The sequence below is a fragment of the Schistocerca gregaria genome, chromosome 4 (assembly GCF_023897955.1).
Source record: "Schistocerca gregaria isolate iqSchGreg1 chromosome 4, iqSchGreg1.2, whole genome shotgun sequence".
Classification (NCBI taxonomy): Eukaryota; Metazoa; Arthropoda; class Insecta; order Orthoptera; family Acrididae; genus Schistocerca; species Schistocerca gregaria.
The window spans coordinates 412,504,435-412,532,233 of NC_064923.1; the positions used below are offsets into that span (position 1 = coordinate 412,504,435).

At 39.8% G+C, this 27,799-nt stretch overlaps 2 protein-coding genes across 4 annotated transcripts in view; one reads left to right on the forward strand and one right to left on the reverse strand.

The window, feature by feature from the left end:
- The window catches only part of LOC126267754 (neuropilin-2-like), a 215,524-nt gene extending 188,553 nt beyond the window's left edge, over window positions 1–26,971 (forward strand). Inside the window, exons 5-6 of the mRNA XM_049973058.1 lie at window positions 13,530–13,675; window positions 26,304–26,971. Coding sequence (XP_049829015.1) covers window positions 13,530–13,675; window positions 26,304–26,425 — 268 coding nt within the window. The 3' untranslated portion in view covers window positions 26,426–26,971. The remainder of the gene's footprint in view (window positions 1–13,529; window positions 13,676–26,303) is intronic.
- The window catches only part of LOC126266619 (L-lactate dehydrogenase), a 291,594-nt gene continuing 289,668 nt past the window's right edge, over window positions 25,874–27,799 (reverse strand). For all 3 annotated transcript variants that reach the window (XM_049970968.1, XM_049970966.1, XM_049970970.1), the window contains exon 9: window positions 25,874–26,456. In XM_049970968.1, coding sequence (XP_049826925.1) covers window positions 26,453–26,456 — 4 coding nt within the window. In that variant the 3' untranslated portion in view covers window positions 25,874–26,452. The remainder of the gene's footprint in view (window positions 26,457–27,799) is intronic.

Sequence of the window (27,799 nt, forward strand, 5' to 3'; positions counted from 1 at the left end):
ATATATATATACATATCGTTCCGTGGGACCACATTAAGGAGAAGTCTCCATGGTCATGGAACGAGTCAATACATGAAATTATAACACGTTTGTAGAAACAGATAAAATGAAATATAAGAAACATATTCAGGCGACAAGTCGTTAGTTTAAATAAAGAAAACGAAGAACGTAACACTGGAATTTACTTAATTTTTTAGCTCTTCCAGGAGCTCCTCGACAGAATAGAAGGAGTTAGCCATGAGGAAACTCTTCAGTTTAGACTTAAAAGCGTTTGGGCTATTGCTAAGATTTTTGAGTTCTTGTGGTAGCTTATTGAAAATGGATGCAGCAGAATACTGCACTCTTTTCTGCACAAGAGTCAAGGAAGTGCATTCCACATGCAGATTTGATTTCTGTCTAGTATTAATTGAATGAAGGCTGCTAACTCTTGGGAAGAAGCTAATATTGCTAACAACAAACGACATTAAAGAAAATATATACTGTGAGGGCAATGTCAAAACCCCAGACTATTGAATAGGGGTCGACAAGAGGTTTTCGAACTTACACCACACATAGGTCGAACAGCCCGTTTTTGAGCCAAAAATATCCTTTTTGAATAACAGGAATTACCCCAAAAAATAATACCATATGACATAAGCGTATGAAAATATGCGAAGTAGACTACTTTTCGTGTTGAAATGTCACTTATTTCAGATACTGTTCTAATGGTAAATAAAGCGGCATTTAGTTTCTGAACAAGATCCTGAACATGGGCTTTCCAGAACAGCTTACTATCTATCCGAACGCCTAGGAACTTGAACTTTTCCGTCTCGCTTATAATATGCCCATTTTGTCTGATTAAATATGAGTTCTTGTTGAATTGTGAGTTAGAAACTGTAAAAACTGAGTCTTACTGTGATTTAGCATCAAATTATTTTCCACAAGCCACGAACTTATTTCATGAACTACATTATTTGATAATGTTTCAATATTACACACAAGATCCTTCACTACCCAGCTGGTCTTATCAGCAAACATAAATATTTTTGAATCACCTGTAATACTAGAAGGCATATCATTTATATAAATAAGAAACAGCAGTGGCCCCAGCACCGACCCTTGGGGAACGCCCCATTTAACAGTGCCCCATTGGGACTGAACATAACTACCACTCTCAATATTGCGGAGAATTACCTTCTGCTTTCTGTTCTTAAAGTAAGAGGCGAACCAATTGTAAGCTACTCCCCTTACTCCATAATGGTTCAACTTCTGCAGTAATATTTTGTGGTCAACACAGTCAAAAGCCTTCGTTAAATCAAAGAAAACACCTAACGTTCGCAACCTATTATTTAATCCGTCCAAAACCTCACAGAGAAAAGAGACTATAGCATTTTCAGTTGTTAAGCCATTTCTAAAACCAAACTGTACATTTGACAACAAATTATGTGAATTTAAATGCTCCAGTAACCTTGTATATACAACCTTCTCGATAACTTTAGCAAACACCGATGGCATAGAAATAGGTCTATAATTGTCAACATAATCCCTGTCTCCCTTTTTATAAAGTGGCTTCACTACCTTGTACTTTAATCGGTCAGGAAACCGACCACTCCTAAAGGAAAAGTTACAGATGTGGCTAAGTACTGGGCTAACATACATGGAACAATATTTCAGTATTCTGCTAGATACCCCATCATATCCATGAGAGTTCTTGGTCTTTAGTGATTTAATTATTAACTCAATCTCCCTCTTGTCAGTATCATGGAGGAGCATTTCAGGTAACAGTCTCGGAACACTTTTTTCTACGAGCGCTATATGATTTCCTGTTGGAACTAGGTTTCTATTTAGTTCACCTGCTACATTCAGAAAGTGATTATTAAATACTGTACATATATGCGACTTATCAGTAACACGGACATTCCCACTATGCACTAATTCTATATCCTCGACCTGTCTCTGCAGACCAGCCACTTCCTTTACGACTGACCATATGGTTTTAATTTTATCCTGAGACTTATCTATTCTATCTGCATACCACATACTTTTTGCCTCCCAAATAACTTTTTTAAGCACCTTACAATACTGTTTGTAATGGGCTGCTGCATTTAGATTGTGACTGTTTCTAACGTTTTGATATAATTGCCACTTTGTTCTACAAGATATTCTTATCCCTTTAGTCAGCCACCCAGGCTGCCTGTTTGTGCTAGTACCCTCTTTTTAACGTTCTAACAGAAAGCAACTTTCAAAGAGCACGAGAAAAGTCTTGAGGAAAGCATTATATTTATCGTCTACTGTATCAGCACTATAAACATCTTGCCACTCTTGTTTCTTGATAAGGTTTACAAAAGTCTCTACAGCAACTGTTTCAGCTTTCCTAAAAAGTTGGTAACTATATTTAATATGTGTTGCAGCACAAAAATCTTTTAGACTTAAAATTTGTGCATCATGATCTGAAAGGCCATTCACCTTTTTGCTAACAGAATGCCCTTCTAGTAATGAGGAATAAACAAAAATATTGTCTATGGTTGTTCTACTGTTCCCTTGCACTCTCGTTGGAAAGAATACGGTTTGTATAAGATTATATGTATTAAGGAGGTCTACCAGCATCCTTTTCCTTGCACAATCATTTATACAATTAATATTGAAGTCACCACATATAACTAACTTTTTGTATTTCCTATAAAGTGAACCAAGAACCTCCTCTAGCTTTAGCAAAAATGTTGTGAAATCGGAGTCTGGGGATCTACAAATAACAACAGTAAGAAGTTTAGCTCCACTAAATTTAACCACACCTGCACAACATTCAAACACCTTTTCAGTGCAGTACATTGAAACATCAATAGACTCAAATGGGATACTGTTTTTCACATACATGGCTACTCCCCCACACCGCAAAGAGCTCCTAGAAAAGCTGCCAGCCAACCTGTATCCTGGTAAAGGAAGCCTCTGAATTACCTCCTTTTTTTAAGAAGTCTTCAGATAGACAAATAATTTCAGAGTCAACATCTGTAAGCAGTTCGCTGACTTTATCTCTAATACCATGTATATTTTGATGAAATATACTAATTCCCTCATTAATCGGATACCTAAGCTTTGTCGAAAGTGGTTTCTTTGTTAGAGAGACTTCCCTTAAGCAGGAATACCTATCAGCTTACTTCAATCTAAAAAAGGTACAACTCTAACACCCACAACTACCGGAATTTTCCCATGAGTGATCCCACCACCCCCACCTATGCTCTCACCTATAAGCTTTGCCAACCTCCCCTTTCCATACCTGTTGAGGTGCAGGCCATGTCTAGTGAAACCCGTCCTGCCAGTAGACTCCACCGACACCACTGAAATGTGACTCGTGCCTTCTTTCATCAGTGCACCCCCAAGTCTCATGTTATTACGCCTGACGGCTATATTAAGATGAGGCCGATCATGACGCTGAAACAGTTCCATGAAATGCACATTCGTGTTGCCAGTCTGAGTGGCTATCTTTTCCAGGTCACCATCTATGTCATACTCCCAATCCCTATCAATACTATTACCAGCCCCACCCACAATCACTACCTGATCCTCTTTAGTAAAATCCCTACATAATCCCCCTATGTTAACAGTCACCTGAGCCAATCCTGCATTAGGCTTCACAATGCTGGTGACCTGGTACTCACTCCCCAAAACTTCCTGCAACTGCTGGCCTATACGTCTACCATGAGAACTACCTAACAGCAGAGCCTTCTTCTTTCTCTTAGACGCAAATGTCCTATCCATCGAAACTGCTGAGGTCTGCTGCATATTTCCTACATCTACAGCTACGAGAGATTCCTCTTCACTAGACTCTGACATCATGCACAAAAGAAGGCCAGCTGTGTCTCGCATGAGTGCTGTTTCCTAAAACCATGCTGGTTTCTGTAGATGAGCTTCTCAGAGTGTAGAAAGGTCATTATGTCTGAACACTAAATATGTTCCATGATTCTACAACAAATCGATGTCAGTGAAATTGGCCAGTAATTATGTGCATCCAATTTTCTACCCTTTTTATAGATTGCTATGATCTGGGCCTTCTTCCAGTCCCGTGTAACTTTTCCACAGTTACAATGATCTTTGATGGATGATGGATAAGAATGGTGCTATATTTGTAGCATAGTCAACATAAAATCTTACGAGGATATCATCTGGGCCAGATGCCTTCCTGGCGTCTAAGGATCTTAACTGTTTTACACACTATGTCAGCCATCCTTTTGTTTGTTCAATAATTGAAAGGGGGAATGGTGCTGCAGTCCTCTACCATAAACAAGTTTTTGAAGGCTAGGTTTAGAATTTCGGCCTTCTGTTTATCATCGTCAGTTACATTACCTGTACTGTCAGCAAGAGAAGGTATTGAATTATTTGTAGCATTCATAGAATTTACGAACAACCAAAAATTTTTGGGGTTATTATTAGAATCTGCAGATAAAATGCTGCTTTCAAATTCGTTAAAAGACTCTCTCATGGTCCTTCTGACAGCTGCTTTCATTTCGCGTAATTTCTGTTCAGATAGTGAAGGGAGACGGAAATTTAATAGTCATGTGTGACTGGAATTCGGTAGCAGGAAAAGGAAGAGAAGGAAACATAGTAGGTGAATATGGATTGGGGCTAAGAAATGAAAGAGGAAGCCGCCTGATAGAATTTTGCACAGAGCACAACTTAATCATAGCTAACACTTGGTTCAAGAATCATAAAAGAAGGTTGTATACATGGAAGAAGGGTGGAGATGCTGACAGGTTTCAGATAGATTACATAATGGTAAAACAGAGATTTAGGAACTAAGTTTTAAATTGTAAGACATTTCCAAGGGCCGATGTGGACTCTGATCACAATCTATTGGTTATGAACTGTAGATTAAAACTGAAGAAAGTGCAAAAAGGGGGGAATTTAAGAAGATGGGACCTGGATAAACTGACTAAACCAGAGGTTGTACTGAGTTTCAGGGAGAGCATAAGGGAACAATTGACAGGAATGTGGGAAAGAAATACAGTAGAAGAAGAATGGGTAGCTTTGAGGGATGAAGTAGTGAAGGCAGCAGAGGATCAAGTAAGTAAAAAGATGAGGGCTAGTAGCAATCCTTGGGTAACAGAAGAGATACTGAATTTAGTTGATGAAAGGAGAAAATTTAAAAATGCAGTAAATGAAGCAGGCAAAAAGGAATACAAACATCTCAAAAACAAGATCGATAGGAAGTGCAAAATGGCTAAGGAGGGATGGCTAGAGGACAAATGTAAGGATGTAGAGGGTTATCTCACTAGGGGTAAGATAGATACTGCCTACAGGAAAATTAAAGAGACCTTTGGAGAAAAGAGACCCACTTGCATGAATATCAAGAGCTCAGATGGAAACCCATTTCTAAGCAAAGAAGGGAAAGCAGAAAGGTGGAAGGAGTATATAGAGAGCCTATACAAGGGCAATGTACTTGAGAACAATATTATGGAAATGGAAGAGGATGTAGATGAAGATGAAATGGGAGACACGATACTGTGTGAAGAGTTTGACAGAGCAGTGAGAGACCTGAGGCGAAACAAGGCCCCGGGAGAGCGTGAAGAGTTTGACAGAGCACTGCGAGACCTGAGTCGAAACAAGGCCCTGGGAGTAGACAACATTCCATTAGAACTACTTACGGCCTTGGGAGAGCCAGTCCTGACAAAACTATACCATCTGGTGAGCAAGATGTATGAGACAGGCGAAATACCCTCAGACTTCAGAAGAATATAATAACCCCGATCCCAAAGAAAACAGGTGCTGACAGATGTGAAAATTACCGAACAATCAGTTTAATAAGTCACTGATGCAAAATACTAATGCGTATTCTCTACAGACGAATGGAAAAACTGGTAGAAGCTGACCTCGGGGAAGATCAGTTTGGATTCAGTAGAAATGTTGGAACACGTGAGGCAATACTGACGCTACGACTTATCTTAGAAGCTAGATTAAGAAAAAGCAAATCTATGTTTGTAGCATTTGTAGACTTAGAGAAAGCTTTTGACAATGTTGACTGGAATACCCCGGGAGAGCGTGAAGAGTTTGACAGAGCACTGCGAGACCTGAGTCGAAACAAGGCCCTGGGAGTAGACAACATTCCATTAGAACTACTTACGGCCTTGGGAGAGCCAGTCCTGACAAAACTATACCATCTGGTGAGCAAGATGTATGAGACAGGCGAAATACCCTCAGACTTCAGAAGAATATAATAACCCCGATCCCAAAGAAAACAGGTGCTGACAGATGTGAAAATTACCGAACAATCAGTTTAATAAGTCACTGATGCAAAATACTAATGCGTATTCTCTACAGACGAATGGAAAAACTGGTAGAAGCTGACCTCGGGGAAGATCAGTTTGGATTCAGTAGAAATGTTGGAACACGTGAGGCAATACTGACGCTACGACTTATCTTAGAAGCTAGATTAAGAAAAAGCAAATCTATGTTTGTAGCATTTGTAGACTTAGAGAAAGCTTTTGACAATGTTGACTGGAATACCCTCTTTCAAATTCTGAAGGTGGCAAGAGTAAAATACAGGGAGCGAAAGACTATTTACAATTTGTACAGAAACCAGATGGCAGTTATAAGAGTCGAGGGACATGAAAGGGAAGCAGTGGTTGGTAAGGGAGTGAACAGGGTTGTAGCCTCTCCCCGATGTTATTCAATCTGTAAATTGAGCAAGCAGCGAAGGAAACAAAAGAAAAATTCGGAGTAGGTATTAAAATCCATGGAGAAGAAATAAAAACTTTGAGGTTCGCCGATGGCATTGTAATTCTGTCAGAGACAGCAAAGGACTTAGAAGAGCAGTTGAACGGAATGGACAGTGTCATGAAAGGAGGTTGTAACATGAACATCAACAAAAGCAAAACGCGGATAATGGAATATAGTCGAATTAAGTCAGTTGATGCTGAGGGAATTAGATTAGGAAATGAGACACTGAAGGTAGTAAAGGAGTTTTACTATTTGGAGAGCAAAATAACTGATGATGGTCGAAGTAGAGAGGATATAAAATGTAGACTGGCAATGGCAAGGAAAGCGTTTCTGAAGAAGAGAAATTTGTCAACATCGAGTATAGATTTAAGTGTTAGGAAGTCGTTTCTGAAAGTATTTGTATGGAGTGTAGCCATGTATGGAAGTGAAACATGGATGATAACTATTTTGGACAAGAAGAGAATAGAAGCTTTCGAAATGTGGTGCTACAGAAGAATGCTGAAGATTAGATAGGTATATCATGTAACTAACGAGGAGGTATTGAATAGGATTGGGGAGAAGAGAAGTTTGTGGCACAACTTAACTAGAAGAAGGGATCAGTTGGTAGGACATGTTCTGAGGCATCAAGGGATCACCAGTTTAGTATTAGAGGGCAGTGTGGAGGGTAAAAATCATAGAGGGAGACCAAGAGATGAATAAACTAAACAGATTCAGAAGGATGTAGGCTGCAGTAGGTACTGGGAGATGAAGAAGCTTGCACAGGATAGAGTAGCATGGAGAACTGCATCAAACCAGTCTCAGGACTGAAGACCACAACAACAACAATTTCTGTTTGTCAGTTGGGCAGCAACTATGTTTAAAATGACTGTGCAAAATTCTTTGCTTTCTCAGCAACTTCGTAATATGTTTGTTGTACCAAGGTGGATCCTTTCCCTCACCTATACTTTTGCTAGGCAATTACTCCTCTAGAACATGCTGGACAATACCTTTAAATTTCGACCAAAGATTTCAATATCTTTGTGTCCCACAGTGAATGCTTGGAGCTGACTATGAAGATATTCAATAACGACACTTTTATTTGGTTTCCCAAACAAGAAAAATCTACACTGTTTCTTTGTTTTTTTTTTTTTTGCAGCTTCCACTGAGATAAAAGCCACACCGACATTATGGCCGCTGATACCTTCTTCTATATTAACTTCCTCAAAAAGATCAGGTCTGTTTGTAGCCAAGATATGTAATATGTTCCCATCTCGAGTTGGTTTCCTAACCAATTGCTCAAGGTTGTATGTTGAGAGTGCTCCTAGAATAACTTCACACACATCTTTGATTCTGCCCCCTGTGATAAACATGCAATTTTCCCAGTCAGTGGATGCTAGATAAGAGTCTCCACCTATAACTACTGCCTTGGTGACAGTTCCCTCAATGTGCTTGTTGTGTGAACCACGCTGGGGAAGAAGCAGAGGTTTTACATTATCCTGCTGAGATATACTACTTGGTATCCTGGTCACGAAGGATATGATATCACATTTTAACACTCTGGCCACATACTGGCAAAAATGCAGCCTCCCTTACATAGGTGTCAAATCAGTCCTACCATCATACTCAAAATCCCCCCAGAACAATCTCAACACTCACTGTTTTCTGTCATTATTCACCATATCATTTTCAGACACATTGGAATTGAGCTGACCAACAAAAACAACCCATTGATGAACACCACTGAATGCCTCTCAGTATCACAGATGATTACGGCTCTACAACATGCAGCTCTCTGCTGTCTGTGGTGTAGTGTCAGCAGTAAATTATGCCTGCTAACTTGATATTTCCACTTAGCTACCAGTAATCTGTTCTCATTGGTTTGTGCTGACACTGTATCTGTAACTTCTGCATGGATTTCAGGTTTTGTCATCTATCTAGTCATCAAACCAGTTACACAATCCCTCAACATTCTTATGGATTATGTCTTTTGGTCAGTTCCCATCAGCTCACCAAAGTTAAGTGCTGTCAGGCATGGCTAACACTTGGATGGGTGATGGTCTGGGTCTGCTGAGCATTGTTGGCAAGTGGGGTGTACACAGCCCTTGTGGGGCTGACTGAGGATCTACCCGATAGAGAAACAGCAGCTCTGCTCACAAAAACTGACAATGGACGGGACAGTAGTGTTCTGATCACATGCCCCTCCATATCCACATCCAGTCATGCCTATGGACTGGGCACGACATGATGCTTAGTCAGTTTCATTGGGTCTTCAAAGCCTGTCTGGATGGAGTTTGTATGACTTCTGGAAGGACCCATTTTTACTCTTCCTGCCACACTTACGGCCAGAGTCCATTTATTGCCATTATTTCTGCAGTCATCTGATTACAGGCAACAGTCTGTGCAGCCTGTCATTGCCATACTCCCATGTCCTCATGCCAATGGTCCTACCTCACTCAAAGTCCAGAAGATGGCAATTTGCTGCATATGCGTTTCCTCTGGGCATGCTTTGTTGCAGTCTGTACCTGAAAACTTCCAGTTATGTGAGACACAACCAACAACCATCACATATTCACACCATTCTCCAACTGTAGGAATGCCTTTCTTCTGAGCTAAAAATGAGCTCTCATGGAAATACTGGAGTATCTGTTTCTTAGCATCACATCAAGATGTTCACAGTGTAACAGTTTTCATTTCAGAGTAGAAGTAAAATAAATATTGGGGATGTTCTTTTCTATCATTGTTGCACATGTTTGAAGTCACACATCACATATTCATTATGGTACACATCAAAGCCAATGTCCAGTATCAGTAGATTTGACCCACAATACTCCTCTTCACTCCATTCTTCTTTCCTACTCTCCAGGAATCACAGATACTCAACCAAGCAAGATGGTTCTATGACTAAACTAAAACAAGAAATCACTGCTGTAAGTTGATGATTCATTACAACAGTGCCACCTCATTCTTGTTTGTTTTCACCACCACCACACTGCTTGTTTCTTTTTCACTGGGGGAAGCTGTCACAGCGCTTGAGTCACACACCAATGAGTCTCTGCTGCCCTGTAAATATCAGTTTATGAGACTTAGCAACAGCAGTGTCTCACCTGCAAATGACAGTAAGCTCGACTCTTGAAATGTTATTTCCTCTTGACTTAAATTCCAGCTACAAACCTAAGAAGACTATCACCAAGGTGACTCTCTTTAAATGAGCCACTGCCTGTTTCCTTGCTTGTTCTTCTCAAACTAAGCATTACTGTTCTGTCTATAATGACATCAATGTTGATAGAATGTTAAACTCTAAACTTCATTACTCTCACGAAACTGTCAATAAGAAAGAACCTTCTCATACAAAAATCTACCATAATGTTGCTGAATATGTAGTTGGCATACAACAATACAGGATTATCTGTGCACGGGCCAGACTAACCTGTGGCTCTGGAAGAGATACAGCAGCCTTTTCAGTTGTTGCAGAGGCAACAGTCTGGGTGACTGACTCATGTGGCCTTGCAGAATTAGCCACCAGGGCCTTGATGTAACAGTTCTGTGAACAATTAAAAGCAAGGGGAAACTACAGCCGTTATTTTTCCCAAAGGTGTGTAGCCCTACTGTATGGCTTAATGATGATGAAATTGTCTTGGATAAAATACTCTGGAGGGAAAATAGTTCACCATTCAGATATGTGGCTGAGGACTACTCAGAAGGATTTCGTCATGGGGAACAACAAAACAGTCATTCTGCTGTTTTTAGTGTGATATTTTAGAGCTCTTACTTTGATAGGTAGGTTAGTGAACTTAAAAATGGAAATGGATAGTTTGTAGTTAGATATAGCGAGATTTAGCGAGAGCAGTGGCAGAAAGAATAGGATTTCTGGCCAGTACAGCATTATGAACACAAAAACAAATCTGTCTGATGCAGGAGGTGGCCTAATAATTATTGAGAAAGTAGAAATGTCAGTTAATTATAATGGACAGCATGTTGTTGTCGTCTTCAGTCCTGAGACTGGTTTGATGCAGCTCTCCATGCTACTCTATCCTGTGCAAGCCTCTTCATCTCCCAGTACCCACTGCAACCTACATCCTTCTGAATCTGCTTACTGTATTCATCTCTTGGTCTCCCTCTACGATTTTTACCCTCCACGCTGCCCTCCAATACTAAATTGGTGATCCCTTGATGCCTCAGAACATGTCCTACCAACTGATCCCTTCTTCTATTCAAGTTGTGCCACAAACCTCTCTTCTCCCCAATCCTATTCAACACATCCTCTTTAGTTATGTGATCTACCCATCTAATCTGGACAGCATAAGGAACTCATTATCACAGCCAAGATAGACAAAAAGTCAACACCCATCAGAGTAGTATAAGTTTATATGCCAATTATTTCCAAAGATGATGAAGAAGTGTATCAAACCAGTCATCAGACTGGAGACCAAAACAACAACAAATATTTTAAGCACTTGTTGCACCATGCAGCTCAACTGGATCTCAAAGGTAATATTCCAAACACTGCAGATCTGAACCCACATTGACTGCTCATAATTGGCTCGTCATCCATCTAGTCTTAAATTAAACCAAACTCTTAGTCTTCAGTTCTACAACCACTCTTTTACACTGTTCCTCCTTGCATACTGCACCACCTTTCTTTTTCTGGCTTTTTATTGTTGTTTCCTTAATTATTTTGCTTTATCCCACATCTTACAGCTTTTTCACCACTTTCATTCTATTTTATATTATCCCTCTTCTTGCTCCTCCTCATCCCTCATCATCCCTTCATAATTTCTTCCACACATCCTTGTCATATTCTCTTTCTTATTGTTTGCATTTGCAGATTGTACCTCTTTCCTACTCATCATAAATAGGGCAGCACAGAAATTAAGACACTGGACACATATTCAAGATGGATGGGACCTAAATTTCCACTCAACCATCAAATGACACTATTTCTGTTTATCCATCCAAAATCTGGCAGTAAAACACCATTATAAAGTTCAGTTTTTAGTATATTGGATGTTGAACCTTGAGCTGTATGATTGGTCTACATTCTAATGAGTTAATATTAAAAGAACAATTCTAATACCCCTGAGGTTGCTTCTATGCTCTCAATTATTCTTCCTGAAAGTGCAACAAGCTACTATCAAGAATTGGCCTTAAAAGCAGCTGAAACAAGGATGATAGATACAAAAATTTTAAAATGCATTTGAGTCTTGAGCTATATGAATTACTGAGAAATCTTTTTAAAAGAAAAAGAAAAAAGAAACCTGTGGTGGGGCTTGAATTCAATTCTGAGTTTTCTGTGTGCTACTCACATGTCCTGGAGAACACACAGCCCTGAATGTGAACCCAGAATAGCTGCTGAGGGTAGGAAATGCCACTAACTTAAGTGATGTTTTTCTTTATTTCTATGGTTCATTATTGGAACTGGGTGCTCCCTACTAATCCTTCTGCGAAACTCTAAATCCCACTGTCTGCTCACTGATGATCTTTCAGCACACAACAGTACTGGGCACATAAGCCATACCTTAAACTCCAACCCATTGTTTGATTTTAACTTTCAGTGTACTTTGTGCATTGCATCATCCAGTTATGATAACCAATATCAGTAGCATAAACAGATAACACCCACATAAATACCAAAGAAAAAAATGAAGATAAGAAAAACCAAAAATAAAATTAAAAGTTAAATGAAGCACAACTATCAAAAGTTGCATGCTGCAGCAGCCACTTTTTACAAGTAGACCAGTGTGTTGTCACCTACAAATACAGCTGCAAAACTTGCTAAAATGTCATCTTCAGTTGAGACAGAAAGCATGTAGAATTGTATCAGTGATAATTAATTATGAAATGGCTTGCTGTTATTGACTTAATGCTACTGCTGCCACTGAGTAAGGTGGCATAGTGGTAAGACACTGGAATCATTTTTGGGAGGATGGCAATTCGAAACTCTTTCAGACGATCTAGATCTAGGTTTTCCATGATTTCCTAAAATTGCTCACGGCAAGTGCCAGGTTGTTTCTTTTGAAACGGCATGCCCAATGTCCTCTCCCATCCTTCCCCAATCTTATCTTGTGCTCCTCTAAGGACTGTGTTGTTAACAGGTAGCGTAACAGAAACTTGTATCTAACTTCTTCCTTCATATTCTGTCAGTTGTTCGTATTTGTTCTGTTACTTATGGAACAAAAACAGGTATTAGAGAGTAGCATGTATGACTCAAACAGTAGGCTTATGGAGTAACATTAGTGAATATATCTATAAAGTACAGTATCCTTTAAGGTCCCCAAAAGCCTATGAAATCAAGGCAAAACTGTGTGGGTTAAACTGTGCTGTACAGCATGGAAACATGTGACTTTCATGGTCCATGTGGCCAAAAGCCTCTGGCGTACTGCTTCTGACTACATGTTATGAACATGTGATTCACAGGGAAGCAGGATGGCACTCTCAACAGAAGTAAGATGGAAAAGTGAACATGTTTGGATGACATTATACATGGCTAGCCCAATGGTACATTTGAGGCTGGCCACAAGTGTACTGGGAGCTTAATGTTACTAATAACATAATTCTACATCTGTGGATAATATTTCAGAAGGGAGGAAACATTCAGTGTCAGTAGGGAAAACATAAGTTTCAAGTGACAAAGAATCTGTGCTCTCTGAAATGCAGGGGAAAGTGTTGTGTGTTACAACATTTACAGATGAAGTAATGTGTCTCATTAGATAGTTACTTTAAGATAATGTATCAAGTTTTTGATAATTTTTAGGAAGAACATTGTTTTTGTGTGTGGTTGTACATGTGCACATGGTGTGTGTGTGTACTGCAGCTGCTGCTTTTTATATTTAGACATATTTTTGTTTTTATTTTGTTTACAGACCTAACCCTTTTATATGTGGTGTGAGAATGAGATCAACGTCTTTCGAGTTGGAACCATCTGTGTCAACACCATTTGGAGGTGCATGTTCAGACTTCTTGCAGACTCCAGGATGCGGCTTCCTCTGTGGATCACTCAACTTTACATGTAAGTTACCACGACAAATAATTTTAACAGTGTTCGTATCCTTTGAGAAATCATTCAAACATACATATGTTACATGTGTCATCTATTACAGTGAGCTAATCTAAAACCAATGTAATAAAATCACCTGTAGTAGTACCAGCTGAATTACATGAAAATGAACACTAGCCTTCTCTTTCTCAACAACAGAAATCCTATTTTATTCTTTGCAACAGTATCTTTCTTTGTTTCTTAAGCAAATATGTTTTTCCTAATTGCTTGAGGTGTCTGCAATAGTTATTATGCTCTCTACCCTCTATATCCATCAACTGATAGTTCTGTTTGCCCCTCTGGACATAATATCACGAAACTGCTGTTTAAATGTGTCTAAATCCCACAGTTACATCATTAATGTCATCCCAGAACAGAACAGCAGAGCATTAGACACAAACTCTACCTTAGAATCTTAACCATAGTTAAGATTTTAGTTTTCAGCTTGTTTTGCACATTGCAACATCTTGCTAAGATAACCAGTGCCAGTTGTAATGTTTCCCTGGGATATTTAAATCACAACCTTTTAAGCACTAAAGGCTAGTTGTCACAAAAACTGCCCTTGGCTTCAGATCACAACAATTTTTCAGCTGCCAACTTTGTTTAAGTTATGGTATTGAATGAGATTCAGTATTATTAGTCACACGAGATATTTGAACCAGTGATTTTTTTTTTTTATCTCCGTAAATCACTGAAATTACTGACTCTGTCAACCAAAGACTTCCTCCTGAAAAAATTTAGAGGGGAATGATATAATAGCAGGTAGTGTGTTGTCTGGTATCATCTAGCAGTATGTTCACAGCCATGCATGGCTGTGAACATACTACAAGTAAGTGAGCTTAGAACGGTGAGTAGTATAATTGTAAACTATGGACTAAACTGTCAAGTACCTTTCACTTTATTAATTCTGTCACTGTCATGGCTTGGTTCTGGAACATTACTTAATAATTTCTTTCAGTAATATTTCAGTACTAAAATTAATCTCATTCATGTATAGGTGGATAGTGCTTCACAGTATCCTTGTAATTAATATTGACAAATACTGTTTCAGGAAAGCTATAACTTTATTCAAAAAATACTGAACCAATTTCATACAAGTAGCAAAGTTTTTGAAAAACACAGAAACACAAATATAACAACGAATAAACAACAGTGTACACTGTGTGCTCAATCTTGTGATGGTGATTCCCACACAGCCCCCTCCCACTATGTGTCTGCCAGTTTTAGAATGTCTCAGAAGTATCTGTGGCTCCTTCTCCAAGGCTGCTAGAGTCGATGATGGTAGTGGGCTCCCTACCCGCATTGTCTCTTCCTCCTGTAGTACAGGGGCCATCTCTGTCACTGTTGTCCTGGCTCTCCTTCAGGCAACAGCTTGTGGACAGGTTTACTATAATCTTTGGAGACAGTTTCCTACTTTCCATAAAACTCTACCTTCTTGCTGATAACTGCATGGCACAGAGTAAGACGGTTGTAAGGGCAGTCAGATTGCATCAGTCCATAACCACACTTGGGAGCAGTACCCCAGGCCTATGTGTACAAACTGGGTGCCCCCTCTGTGCCAGGAACCCAATGCTGGATGTAGTTTGGAAATGCGTTCTTATACTTCCTGCGGAACATAGGGCATGTCTCTCACCATTGTTTCCAATGGTGCAGCAAAAACTTCTGCTGGCAGGGGTAGGGCTTTTCCATATAACCAACTCTGTCGTGGGTGGGAACTCTTAAATCTGGTTCACAAGTTGTCTGTAGTCTGAACAAAACCACTGATAAGGCTGAGGTCCATCTTTCAGCATAGCACAACAATGCAGCCTTCAAGGTCCTGTGCCAACACTTGACAATGCCATACTTTGAGGGTGGTAGGCTGTCATGTGGTGGTGCTGGAATCCACACAACTCTTCCAGCTCTAAAAATAAGGGCAATTGAAATTTGTGGCCTTGGTTGTGGTCACATGTAGGGAGCAAACCAAAATGAGCAATCCGAGTCGCCAAAAACTCTCGCCATTATTTCAGGCAATGGCACTGCTATCACCCATAACATGCACCAGTCTACAGCAGTAAATAAATAATGGTATCCCTCTGAGGGGGGCAGCAGACCTACGATGTCTAGCTGAACATGTGCGAACTGCTCCGTATATGGTGGAAACTCTTCTACAGGTGTGTTCACATGTCATCCAACGTTGCATTTTTGGCATACCATGCATGTTTTTGTCCACCTACAGCAATCTTTCTTAATGCTTGGCCACACAAAATGATCTGTTGGCAGTTTCACAGTGCTGTTCATATTGGGGTGCGCCAGCCCATGAATGTTACCGAAGGTTATCTTCCGCAGCTCTTCAGGAACAAAAGGTTGAGGTTTGCCCCACGACTTGTCACACCAAATGCTAACCTTCATTCCCACTAGCCTCACTTGGTGAGTTTCAGTCCAGTAGTGACATCCTGCCAGTACTCTTGTAGATGGGTATTCATGGCCTCTGCAGCTGCCAAATGTTCATAACCGGTTATCTGTGAGATGGTATTGCCCCTTGACCAGAAATCTGCCACAATGTTTTCTGCCCTCTTAATGTGATGCAAATCTGTCATGAACTGGCCAATGAACTCTAGTTGTCAGGCTTGTCATGGAGAGCAGTTGTTATTAGATTTGATGAATGCATCTGTATTAGGTTTGTAGTCTGCATAAATATTGAATGCTCTGGTGTCAATGAAGGGGTTGAAAATATCTTACAGCTTCATATGTAATTAGGAGTTCTCTGCCATAAACACTTCCTTTGACCTCCACTGCTGTGAGTTTGTGTGAAAAGAAAATCAGAGGCTGCCAGTGGTTTTCTGCAATTGCTCCTATTGCTTGTTGACTTGCATCGCCTTCTATAGCCAATAGTGCATGCAGTACTGGGTGTGCCAAGAGAACTGCTTTCTTCAGATCTACTTTCACTTGGTGAAATGTGTTTTGTATGTCTGGAGTCCACTTCAGGAGCCACTTGCCAGTCATGTTTTCTCCTGCCAGTGTCACTGTCAATGGTGCCTGAATCTCAGCTGCCCATGGCAGGTGTCGACAGTAGAAATTTACTGCCCCCAAAAATCTTCTAAGTTCTTGATAATTGGTTGGTCCAGGTATTTCTTTGATCATGGCCATTTTATCAGTCAGGTGTCATATTCCACTTGCTAACACTGTGTGACCCAGAAATATCACCTCCTGCTGTTGAAAGTTGCGTTTCTCCCTTTTGATAACTATTCCATATTGCTTAATTCTATCAAAAATGGACCTGCAGTGTTCTTCATGCAACTATTTTGTCTCTGAGTACACCAATGTATCATCTAGGTACACAAAACAACACTTTGAATTTCACAGTACCTCTTTCACAAACCTCTGTGATGTCTGCACTGTATTTTTAAGGCCGAAAGGCATTTTGACATACTCAGACAACCCGAAAAGTGTTGAGACTGCTACCTTTGGCATACCTGCCTGTGAAACTGACATTTTATGGTATGCCTTCTGACAACCAATCATGCCAAAGATTGTTAATCCTGCAAGGACATTAGTAAAATCCCTGAGGTTGGGTACCAGGACATGTGTGCATTTTTAACTTCCAATAGCCACCACAAGGTCTCCATGTACCATCCCTATTTTTTACTAATCACGACAGTGATGCCAATGGGCTATCATAACTATGTAGCACACCTTCTTTTAACAAACCCTTGAATTCATCTTTTGCGGCTATAAAGCAGTTTGGGGCTAACCTTCTTGGTCACTGTGATACTGGCTGATCAGGTGTGGTTCTAATGTTGTGCACTGTGGTAAGTGACACTGCTGGCTGAAGTGCCATTTTTGCCCCTTGCCATCTCTTTGTGCATGCAGCCTGTGGTGTGATGTATGTCTTTTCCAATTGTACCTATGACGACTTCATCACCTCTTGTAATCTGTGCAGCACTGGTATTTGTCTCAATCCTCATATGACACTGGAAGTTGGCACCTTATATGGCCTTTTACACCTCTGCTAGCACAAAGTTCCAATGGCAACTCTGTCTAAATCCTAAACCCACCTTCATTTTGTAGGTGTCATAAGTTGTTATCGGCGATGCATTTGCCACCGTCAGGTGCACCTGTGAGGTTGTGGTGGTAGTTTGATAATCCTTAATGGAGTGCACTGACATCTGACTCCAAGTCAGTCAAACAGTAATGACATGACCTCACATCTTTAACATGTAACCTCTGTGAATGAGCGGATCACTGTCATTAAATTACTCATCATCCTAGGTCCCTCGTTGTGTTCACCTCCCTGCTGAAGGCATTTCTGTTGGTTCTCATGGCCTGCCACACCTACTGCCCACCATCATCACCATTTGGGTATTTACATGGTCTTGTACATCTTCCTGCCTTTTCACCAAACTGCCAGTTGTACTAACACATCTTCTCCACTGGCTGCTACTGTTATTCCCATTGTTATCTTTCTTTTGTGTTGCTGTAATGCATCAACTGTAAGTTCATGCAGCCATCTGGCCAAATTCCCATGCTGGCTCTTCGATACAGCTGTGGTCTCTTGTTGCACACAACATTCCACAGCCAGTGTATATATGCTTTATACTGTCCATTGTCACATGAACTTTGTCTGCTGTCATTATCAATGTATGGACATTGTCTTTTGTGCAGGTAACTACTGCCACCTCGTTGCACTGGGCATCTATGCCATCCAAATGTACCACAGTGTCATTCCAGGTAAGTCTCCTTCTCCGACAATGCCCAATAGGTGTCGCCAATATTCAGGTGGAGTCCTGTTCCCTATCTGTCGCATGCATTGTTCAAGTGGTTTAGACATTCTGTTGATCAATTACTTATTTCAAAATGTATATTGCCATCCTGATGTGGGCTGAAGAATTCTGCCTATGGCTGTAGGGTTAGCTTTGGGATCTAATACATTTACAGCCACCACAAACCTCATTTTTCCATCAGTTATTTTGTTTTGCACGAATGCCATTTAAAGTATTCTGACCCAAAGTTCTGGTTTTTCCAGCAGGAACTTCAGAGTTTGTACTTCCATTTTCAGCTTGCCTGTCATTGCACATCTGAAATTAACTACTGCCCAAGGACTCATTGCTGGACTATTTTGCTCTTCTATTTGTGATGTTCACCTGCTTTATTTCTTTGTTGATAGTCTTGGTGCAACATAATGTGTTGTTATGCTGGCTGAAAAATGGGGGGTGGATGTTCAATACTGACTACTGTAAATAATGTAGCCAAGAGTTGCACAGTTGCATTTTACATTTCTTTACTTCCACTGGTCACACCCCCCAATATTAGACAGTTAATATGGCCAGTCCACTATTGGTTAACTTTTGAGAAGCCTCATTAATAGTTTTCAGGAAAATGTCAGCATACTGCTATAATAATTTACTGTTGAACATCTGTGAGCAGTAAAACCTGACCACACAGTTCTTACAGAATAATATGGTATGAATGACACTATTCAACAGACACTGCACTTTAACACACGGCCTATTTGTGTTACACTTATGTCACAGTCAAGTTAATGCATTGCTGTTATCTAACCAATACAGGTTTTTTGCCTGAAAATCGGCCATGGTCTGAGTGTTTTGGGACCAAAAATCTGGTCTCTATATATCCTCACAATAATAGGTACTGAAACTACACATTGTTCGATGTTTAATTTACAGAAATTGCAATTAAAACATAACTCATTCAATTAACTGAATATACAAAAAAATTCTGTCTTTTTAACAGTTTCTTCTACTACAAGTGTCAGGCACAATTATTTGTTTAAAGGTTGAAATTAACAAATATTGTCACAGAAGAGGCTGAGTAGCACAGTCGCTGTAGTGTAGTGGTTATGAGACTAGATGGTTGCATGGTGGGTCGTGAAGTCAAAACTCACCTGAACTAAAAAACTTTAATTTCTATATTCGGTTCAAGTACATTCTAGAAGTATCCACAAATGGCAAGACTCATTGTACTGGAATATTCTGTAGCTGTATATATATCGTATGTGTTCTGGCCGGATGCAGTTTGCTCCGTGGTCTCGTATGTGCAAATGCTGAATAAACCTTTGTTAAGTGAAGTTAGTGTTTGTCATGCATCTACTATGCCTTCTTCTATGTGACGTTATTCTGATGGAGGTGCTGGGTATTGGAACTTGTGATACTGCACATTATCGATGACACAGTGGCTCCCATCAGGCCATGACAGAGCTGCCTTTTACGTTGCAAGAAACCCAAGTTTGAGCCATATTCAACAGACTGCGATCTATCAGAGACAGAAGAACAAGAGGATGTCACGATGACAACAACTCTGTGCCACCACATGAGACATCCTTCTGGGTTCTCTGATGACCATGGCCAAGATCCAAACAAGTGACTGAAGGTATATGAGTGTATAGCCAAATTTTACAAATGAGATGACACCGTGTGTTTAATTAATGTATTTTTCTACTTGGAGGAACAACAGGGAGAAGTTCACAAGCTGGGAAGTATTCCAGGTGGAACTGTTGAAGTATTTCAGCGACACATGATGACAGGAGTGCAAGGCTGAAGAAAAATTAAAGTGCAGAGCACAACATCGAGGAGAAACTACAGCATCCTGCATTCAAGACGTCTTGGAGCTGTCTAAAATAGTGGATCCTAGAATGAAGGAGGAAGATAGGGCTGCACATTTCATAAAGGATGTTGCTGAGGATATGTAGCAAGCCCTACTCATGAAGGAGGTTTCGACAGCAGACGACTTCATAAAATGCTACCAGTATATCGAGACAATGCATAAAAAAAAAAAAAATTACACGTAAGAAGTTCAAACAGCTTCAAAATGTCTTATTGGTGTCTGTGATGGAGGAAGAAACTGATTTCCCAAGTGCTCTTCGTCAGATAGTGAGAGAGGAAGTTCAGATGGCACTTGGATTGCACAACGAGCAAAAAACCAATATGCTTCAAGAGATTATAAGGGAGGAAATGGAACAGACACTGAACCCAATCTCTTGTCCTTCATTTTCCTTTAAAACGGTGATACAGTTGAGATTCACGTGAAGTTACATTCCTACAATGCCGCATGATGAACCTCTTTGGACACCAAGGAAGACTGATATCTAGAGGACCCAGGATAACCAACCAGTATGTTTTCACTGTGGACGACTGGAACATGTGGTGTACTATTTTCGAGAAAGATGGTGGATATTTGAAGATGCCTGTACCAGAAGACAGCAGATCGATCTTAGCCGATGCCAACTCCAGCTCAATGAAGATGAACAAGAAGATGTGGGTACATGACGATGTAGGTCACCATTGGCGCAAGCTAGCTGTAGGAGAGGACACTCCCCAACATGCCGACCACAGTCTCCAATGTCGTTTAGAAGCTCCAGCCGATCACCTAACCGCCGCAACCTGGAAAACTGGAAAACTAAAGGGTGCGACCTTCCTTGGAAGTGAGGCCGCTGAAGAGAAAAATCCTCTGCCATTGATCACTATGATAATGGTAGGAAATTTTGTCAATATCCTCAAGCTCTTGTGGACTCTGGAGTATCATATTCAGTCATTTCAGAGAAGTACCATCACCAGTTGCAGAAAACCATATTCGTCGACTGCTGAAGGTGGCTAATGGGAAATATGTAAAACCTACACGAATATGTGTCATTTGTGTGGGTATAAGTGGCCATTCACAGCCCTTAGAATTCATCATCTTACAAGAGTGTAGTCATGACGTCATTCTCGGATGGGACATTTTGACAGCTTCTCAGGCAATTATAGATTGTAGTCGCTCAAAGATTATGCTAGACGAGATGAGATACTGTGGACAGGAAGATGCGCATCTGAGTGTGTGGAGACTGTGTGCTGGATGAAGTGATCATTCCTGCAGTCAGTGGTAGGAAGGTAACTGTCACCTGTCATGCCAGGTGTCAACCCATCGATCTTGTAGTGGAATGTAAGACAAGCATACCACTGAAGAATAACTTGGTCATCCCAGCCTCTGACATCTTGTTTAAGATCGGATTTGGTGAATTGTGGATAGTTAACCATTGCCAAGAACTGCAGATCCTTCCAACATGCATGTGCGTAGCAAACGCTGAGATGTTAATTGTAGAACAGCTGAGCATCATTGAAACCTTCCATGCCGAGTCTGTGTGCGAAATTGGTGCTACCACTATGAGACAACATCTTCTAGCTTGACTGTCACCAGATATCACTAAGGAAGAACAGAAGAAGCTACTTGCCATTCTTCAAGAGGTCTCTGAATGCTTCAATACACAGGTGAATAGCAAAATAGACAAATTGACAGTGAAGCACTGGATTAGCACTGGAGACCATCAATCAATAAGCCAGAGAGCATACCATGTGTCAGCAACAGGATGTCAAATAATTCGCATCAAGGTAGAGAAAATGATGAAGAATGACATTCAGCCTTTGCAGAGCTCATGGTCATCACCAGTGGTTCTCGTCAGGAAGAAGGATGGCAGTTGGTGCTTTTGTGTTGATTACAGGAAGCTTAATAAGATAATTAAAAAGGATGTTTACCCTCTTCCAAGAATTGACGATACAGTAGTTTTTCTCAGCCATGGACATGTGGTCGGGATACTGGCAAATCAAAGTAGATGAGGCAGATCATGAGAAAACTGCATTCATCACCCCTGAGGACCTGTATGAGTTTAAGGTAATGCCGTTTGGTTAGTGTAATGCAGCAGCAACTTTTGAATGGATGATGCATAATCTTCTAAGTCACCTGAAGCGGACGATGTGTCTTTGTTATTTAGATGACATTATAGTGTTCTCAGAGACATTTGATGAACACATAAAAAGACTGTGGGCAGTTCTTAAGTGTCTCCAACAAGCCAGACTGAAACTTAATTCAAGAAAGTGTCTCTTTGGAGCAAAATAAATCACAATTCTTGGACACCTTGTGTCAAACAAAGACATGCGGCCAGACCCAGAAAAGGTGAGATCGATAATGGAATTTCCCATTTCTAAAAGTATTAGAGATGTGAGAAGCTTCCTCAGATTATGTTCTTATTACCATCATTTTATCAAAGACTTTTCTATCAAAGCCAGGCCACTCCAAGATTTGTTAAAAGTTTATGCTAAATTTATCTTGGGTGGTGCTCAACAAGATTTTTTCAATGTACTGCGAAAAGGTCTGATGACTGACCCTGTACTTGGTCTGTATGATGAGAGAGCATCTGCAGAACTACACACAGATGCCAGTGGGTATGGAATCGGTGCTTTTGTGGTGCAGATTTTGGATGGATAAGAGAAGGTTATAGCCTATGCTCTTAGGACACTTAGAAAAGCTGAGAGAAAATACTCAACTACAGAAAGAGAATGTCTTGCTGTGATCTGGTCCATGTGTAAATTTTGACAGTATCTCTGTGGAAGGCCATCCACAGTTGTTACAGACCATCACTCACTTTGTTGGTTAACAGGTCTTAAGGATCCAACAGAACGACTTGCCAGGTAGGCACTATGTCTCCAAGAGTATGACATTACCATAGTGTACGAAAGTGGAAGAAAACACTAAATGCTGACTGTCTCTCAAGACGCCCTGTGCTACACCATCAAGACTTTGATGAAGATAGTGACTGTCTTGCTGCACTCAAGGATCTCTCTGCTGAGCAGAAGAAGGACGCCAAGATATCTAAAATTATGCTTGCCTTAAATCGACCAGAGGATGTGAAAGGACAATTTAATGTGGTTAATGGATTACTTTGCAAGAAAAACTTTGATCTGTTTGGAAAGAGATGGCTACCAGTGATTACTAAACACATGCATGTTCTACAGAAATTCCATGACACACCTGAGGCTGGGCATTTAGGATTTATTAAGACATTTGATAGGATCCAAAAGCAGTGTCCGTCACTATGTGTCGCACTGTCAAGAGTGGCAGAGGAGAAAGGCAGATCCTCAGAAACCACCTGGCCAACTCATACCAACTCCACCAGCCAAAATACCTTTCCGGCGTGTTGGGAATGACCCCCTCGGATGATGTCCAACGTGTGCTAGTGGCAATAGATGGATTATTATTTGCACTGATTATCTGACATGCTATGCCATTACAAAAGCCTTGAAAGCAGCTGAAGCATCTGAGGTAGCCTAATTCATCATAGAAGACATTGTATTAAAACACAGTGCCCCAAGGTCATTAATTTCGGATAGAGGGAAAATTTACAATCAAATCTTGTGACAGAGAGAAACCGTCAATGCAACATTACTCATCACATGATGACTGCCTGCCATCCACAAACTAACGAGCTTACTGAATGCCTTAATAAGATCTTGGCCAACATGCTATCCATGTTCATCAGTGTTGAGCAGAGCATCTGAGATGAGGTGCTACCTTTTGTGATGTTTGCCAACAACACCACCAAACAAGACACCACAGGATTTCTGCCATTTTTTGTGGTGCATGGGCTTGAGGTGATGATGATGGACACTGTGTTTCTGTTACATCCTGATGATGTGGATGACAACCACATTGACCAGGTGTTAAACAGAGCTGAAGAAGCTCAGCAGTTAGCACAACTCTGCACACTGCAGGCTCAAGGAAACGACCGCTGACAGTATGACGCGAGTCATTGCCCTTTTGTCTACCAGCCTGGTGACCTATTTTGGATATACACTCCTGTTTAGAAGGTTGGTCTCTCTGAGAAGCTCCTCAGGCGCTACTTTGGACCTTATAAGCTTGCAAGACAGTTGTCTGATGTTACTTATGAAGTTGAAGATTTTGACCCAGACACAAGACGACGAAAGATCAGAGATACGGTCCACATCCTTCAAATGAAGCCCTATAAGGATCCTATTCCAGAGGAGCTTTGTTTAGTTTTTAGTCTTTCAGTTTTCCTATCCCCTCATCCCCTCTGCAAAAATGACTTAAAGCAGTTTTCTGCCCCATGTCACAAGGGTTCTTTGTAGTTCTTCATGAGGAAGCCATGGAACTTTGTAGTGCTGGAGAGAACAATCACTGGAACTCAGTACTGCCAGAAATTACCCACCTGCTTAGCTGTATGCGTTTAAGTGTTGCTTCCAGGATGTGGAGGTGTGCTAACTGCAGACTGAATCTGCCTGGCAGATTAACAAGTGCCAGAGTGCCTGCCACCATGGATGTGACTTTTAGGTGGTTTCCTACATCCTGTGACATGAATACTGAGCGGACACCCAATTCCTGCATCAGTTACATGAATTTAAAACATTCAGAAAACTTTCACTCACTTTCACATGTATGGCAATTCATGCAGACAGTCACCACCTAGATTAATAATGTAAAATCCATAACTAACAATGCTGACCCTGTGGCAATGCAGAACAAAGGCTCTAGAAGAAGATGAATAAGAAGAAGAAGAAACACTGTAAAGGTTCCAAGAACCATTCAAAATGAAGAGCCATGCTGTCAATAGATGTAATTCTGCTACCTACACAACAATGCCAACTGTATTCTGCAATGTCAACCCAACTACCATTCCAGCAGTTCAGATGGGAGATGATGGACCACACTCTTTATTTTCTGGACTTCGTACCAAGTGATTTTTAAAGGAGATGAAAAAGTGTTTGGGATGACATTGAACCTTAAATAGGAAGGAAACTGTACTGTACAGCAGTGACATGGTTGACAGTCAGGCAGTAGTGTTTTTTCAGACTTTATACATAAGCTCACACCCCGTTATGGCATGTGTCAATTACCCTGTCCATAGATCCTTTTTTTTTAAATTTATAGCCCTATCAGAGACTAGGAAAAGGAAGAAACAGTCTTTCAAAAAGCTTGTTTCCAAAATAATGCAGTACCAGACTGTTGCATATTTTTTCAGAATTTTTGCCCAGGTTTTATTTGCATATTTTGTAAGTTCCTAATGGAAAGTGATGGTATTTGTGAAATTAATCTGTTATACTGATTTTTTTTATTTTTTCATCTTATTAAGTGTTATTTTAATTTCTCTGTCTGCAGCCAAGTTTAGCTGTTGATAGTTCCTAAACAGTGAAATTTTTTGGTTCTGTATTACATTTACACTGCTTACTGTTCTGCATATGCTGCTCCAACTCCCTCCAGCATCTTGGTTTAGTTTTCTGAGATCTGAAGACTCTGCGCACTGTCTAAAGCAACATTTTGGTATTGTTTGGTAGCCTTTGTATAGAATTTCACAGGTGGTAAAGGTAAACACATAGTCAAATATGAGATAGAAACAAACAAACAAAGCTATTTATGTTCTACAGTATTTTATTGAAGTGGGAAAAGTTTTAAATACTCTACAAGAAGATTTTTTTTCCTCTTCAGGTTTCTTAATAGCGTTTATAGCAAGAAGGTTTTAGAACATTATGGTCTACATTGACTGTAGATTCTTTAAATTAATATCATTCCAGAAGCTATACTGATATTTTCTATGTTTATCACTGTTCCAAAATCAACTTTTATTTTAAACTACACTACATCACAATTTGAAAAAATAAATAAAAAACCTACATAATCATGAGCAAACACAAATATAGTCCACTACATGTCTTACAATACTGAACTTATTTCAGATACCATGGTGCTTATAATGCAACCCTCAAATATACATTTGCAGTACTAACGGATCTAATGCAAAGCAAAAGAAACTTAGAAAACTGAAATAATTGTGTTGTTTCAGGGTTAGCTGTATATCAGCCAGGTGCAACAAGCCAAAGGTTCCATTTTCATTCTGATGATGAGAACAACTTCAATGGATTCTTCATCACCTTTGAACAGGTATACCACTGTCCAGACAGCTGATACAGGACAAATTCATCATAAAATGCATCAGCTGCAACAGAATTGAAAGCAGAGATAAATTCTGGTACAAACAGACAGCAACACTATTGAAAACACCTATTACTGTCTGAAACACTATATGCAATGACCTGAACTGCAAATGTCAGAAAGATGTTCTGTTGACTGAAGTAATGTGTGCAGAGACTGTCACTTTCTGTTGTGTGTGATAACGTGAGCAAGTTCATAGATAAATATTGTGCATTTTGTTTTTACACAATATGTTGCATGTAATTTATTTTTTTTAATGAATAGAGTTAATATATCAAAGTGTGTCCTGTGTCTTTTGTAAAGCATCATCCAAAGACATCAAATAATTTTTTTCTTATGTTCCTATAGTTGTGTAAGTGTCTCCAGTGTTAGACATATTCTGTGACCTACATATGATTTAAACTTCTTATACATAATGAAAATGAAATATATCAAGCAATAGTATGTAGCCATAGCACTTATTGGATCTGTAGATTCCTTTAATTCAAAAATTGAATAAAAACTACAAAATTCAAACTAGCAAATGCTCTTCATTATGTGCTGAAACAGTAAATAAAATATATATTTGATAAAAAGAATAACATAAAAATTTTTGAGATATTTCTTATGGGAACCTTTATTTGAAATATAATACTTTGTCCTAATTATTTCAGGTGTCAACCTCCTAATACAATGAAAATATATAAATGTGTGATACTTTTCTCAAAAAACTATGAGATATACTTGCAGGTATACTAGTCATTCTGTAAATTCAGAAAAAAGCTATTTTTGAAAAACAATATAAAGGCAACTCATCAATTTCAAGAAACTATTTTTTCCAGAAACATGAATTAGGATCAACAGGCATATGAGAAATGCAGTCCTCCACATTTCCAATACCGTACAACCAGATCTTATGTTAGTACACTTCTTTCAAAGGGTGGTTTCATGTATTTATAAATGGACATTCATAAACAGAGGCAACTTACTACATTTAGTTTGCTTTTGCTTGTGGGTTACAAATAATTTATTTTTTATATCATATTGACAAAGAAACCTGCTTTGTATTCAGTTTTCTTTGTGTTCTTATAATTTCTTCAGTGATTGGTACATATAAGTACACTGCTGACCATTGAAAACTGCAACACCATGAAGGGTAGTATTTAACTAAATTATTGTGGGCATACAGTACAGTAATAAGAATATGTAATAACATTTGTATGTGCTTTGAAATATACAAGTGCAAAGAAAATTGGCCCCTTACATAGATATGCCACATCTGGAAGCAACAACTGCTGTAATCCAGCTGGGTATCAAGTAGAATTAACCTTGTATACCTTACGCGATGCAACTTCAGATTGATGCCAG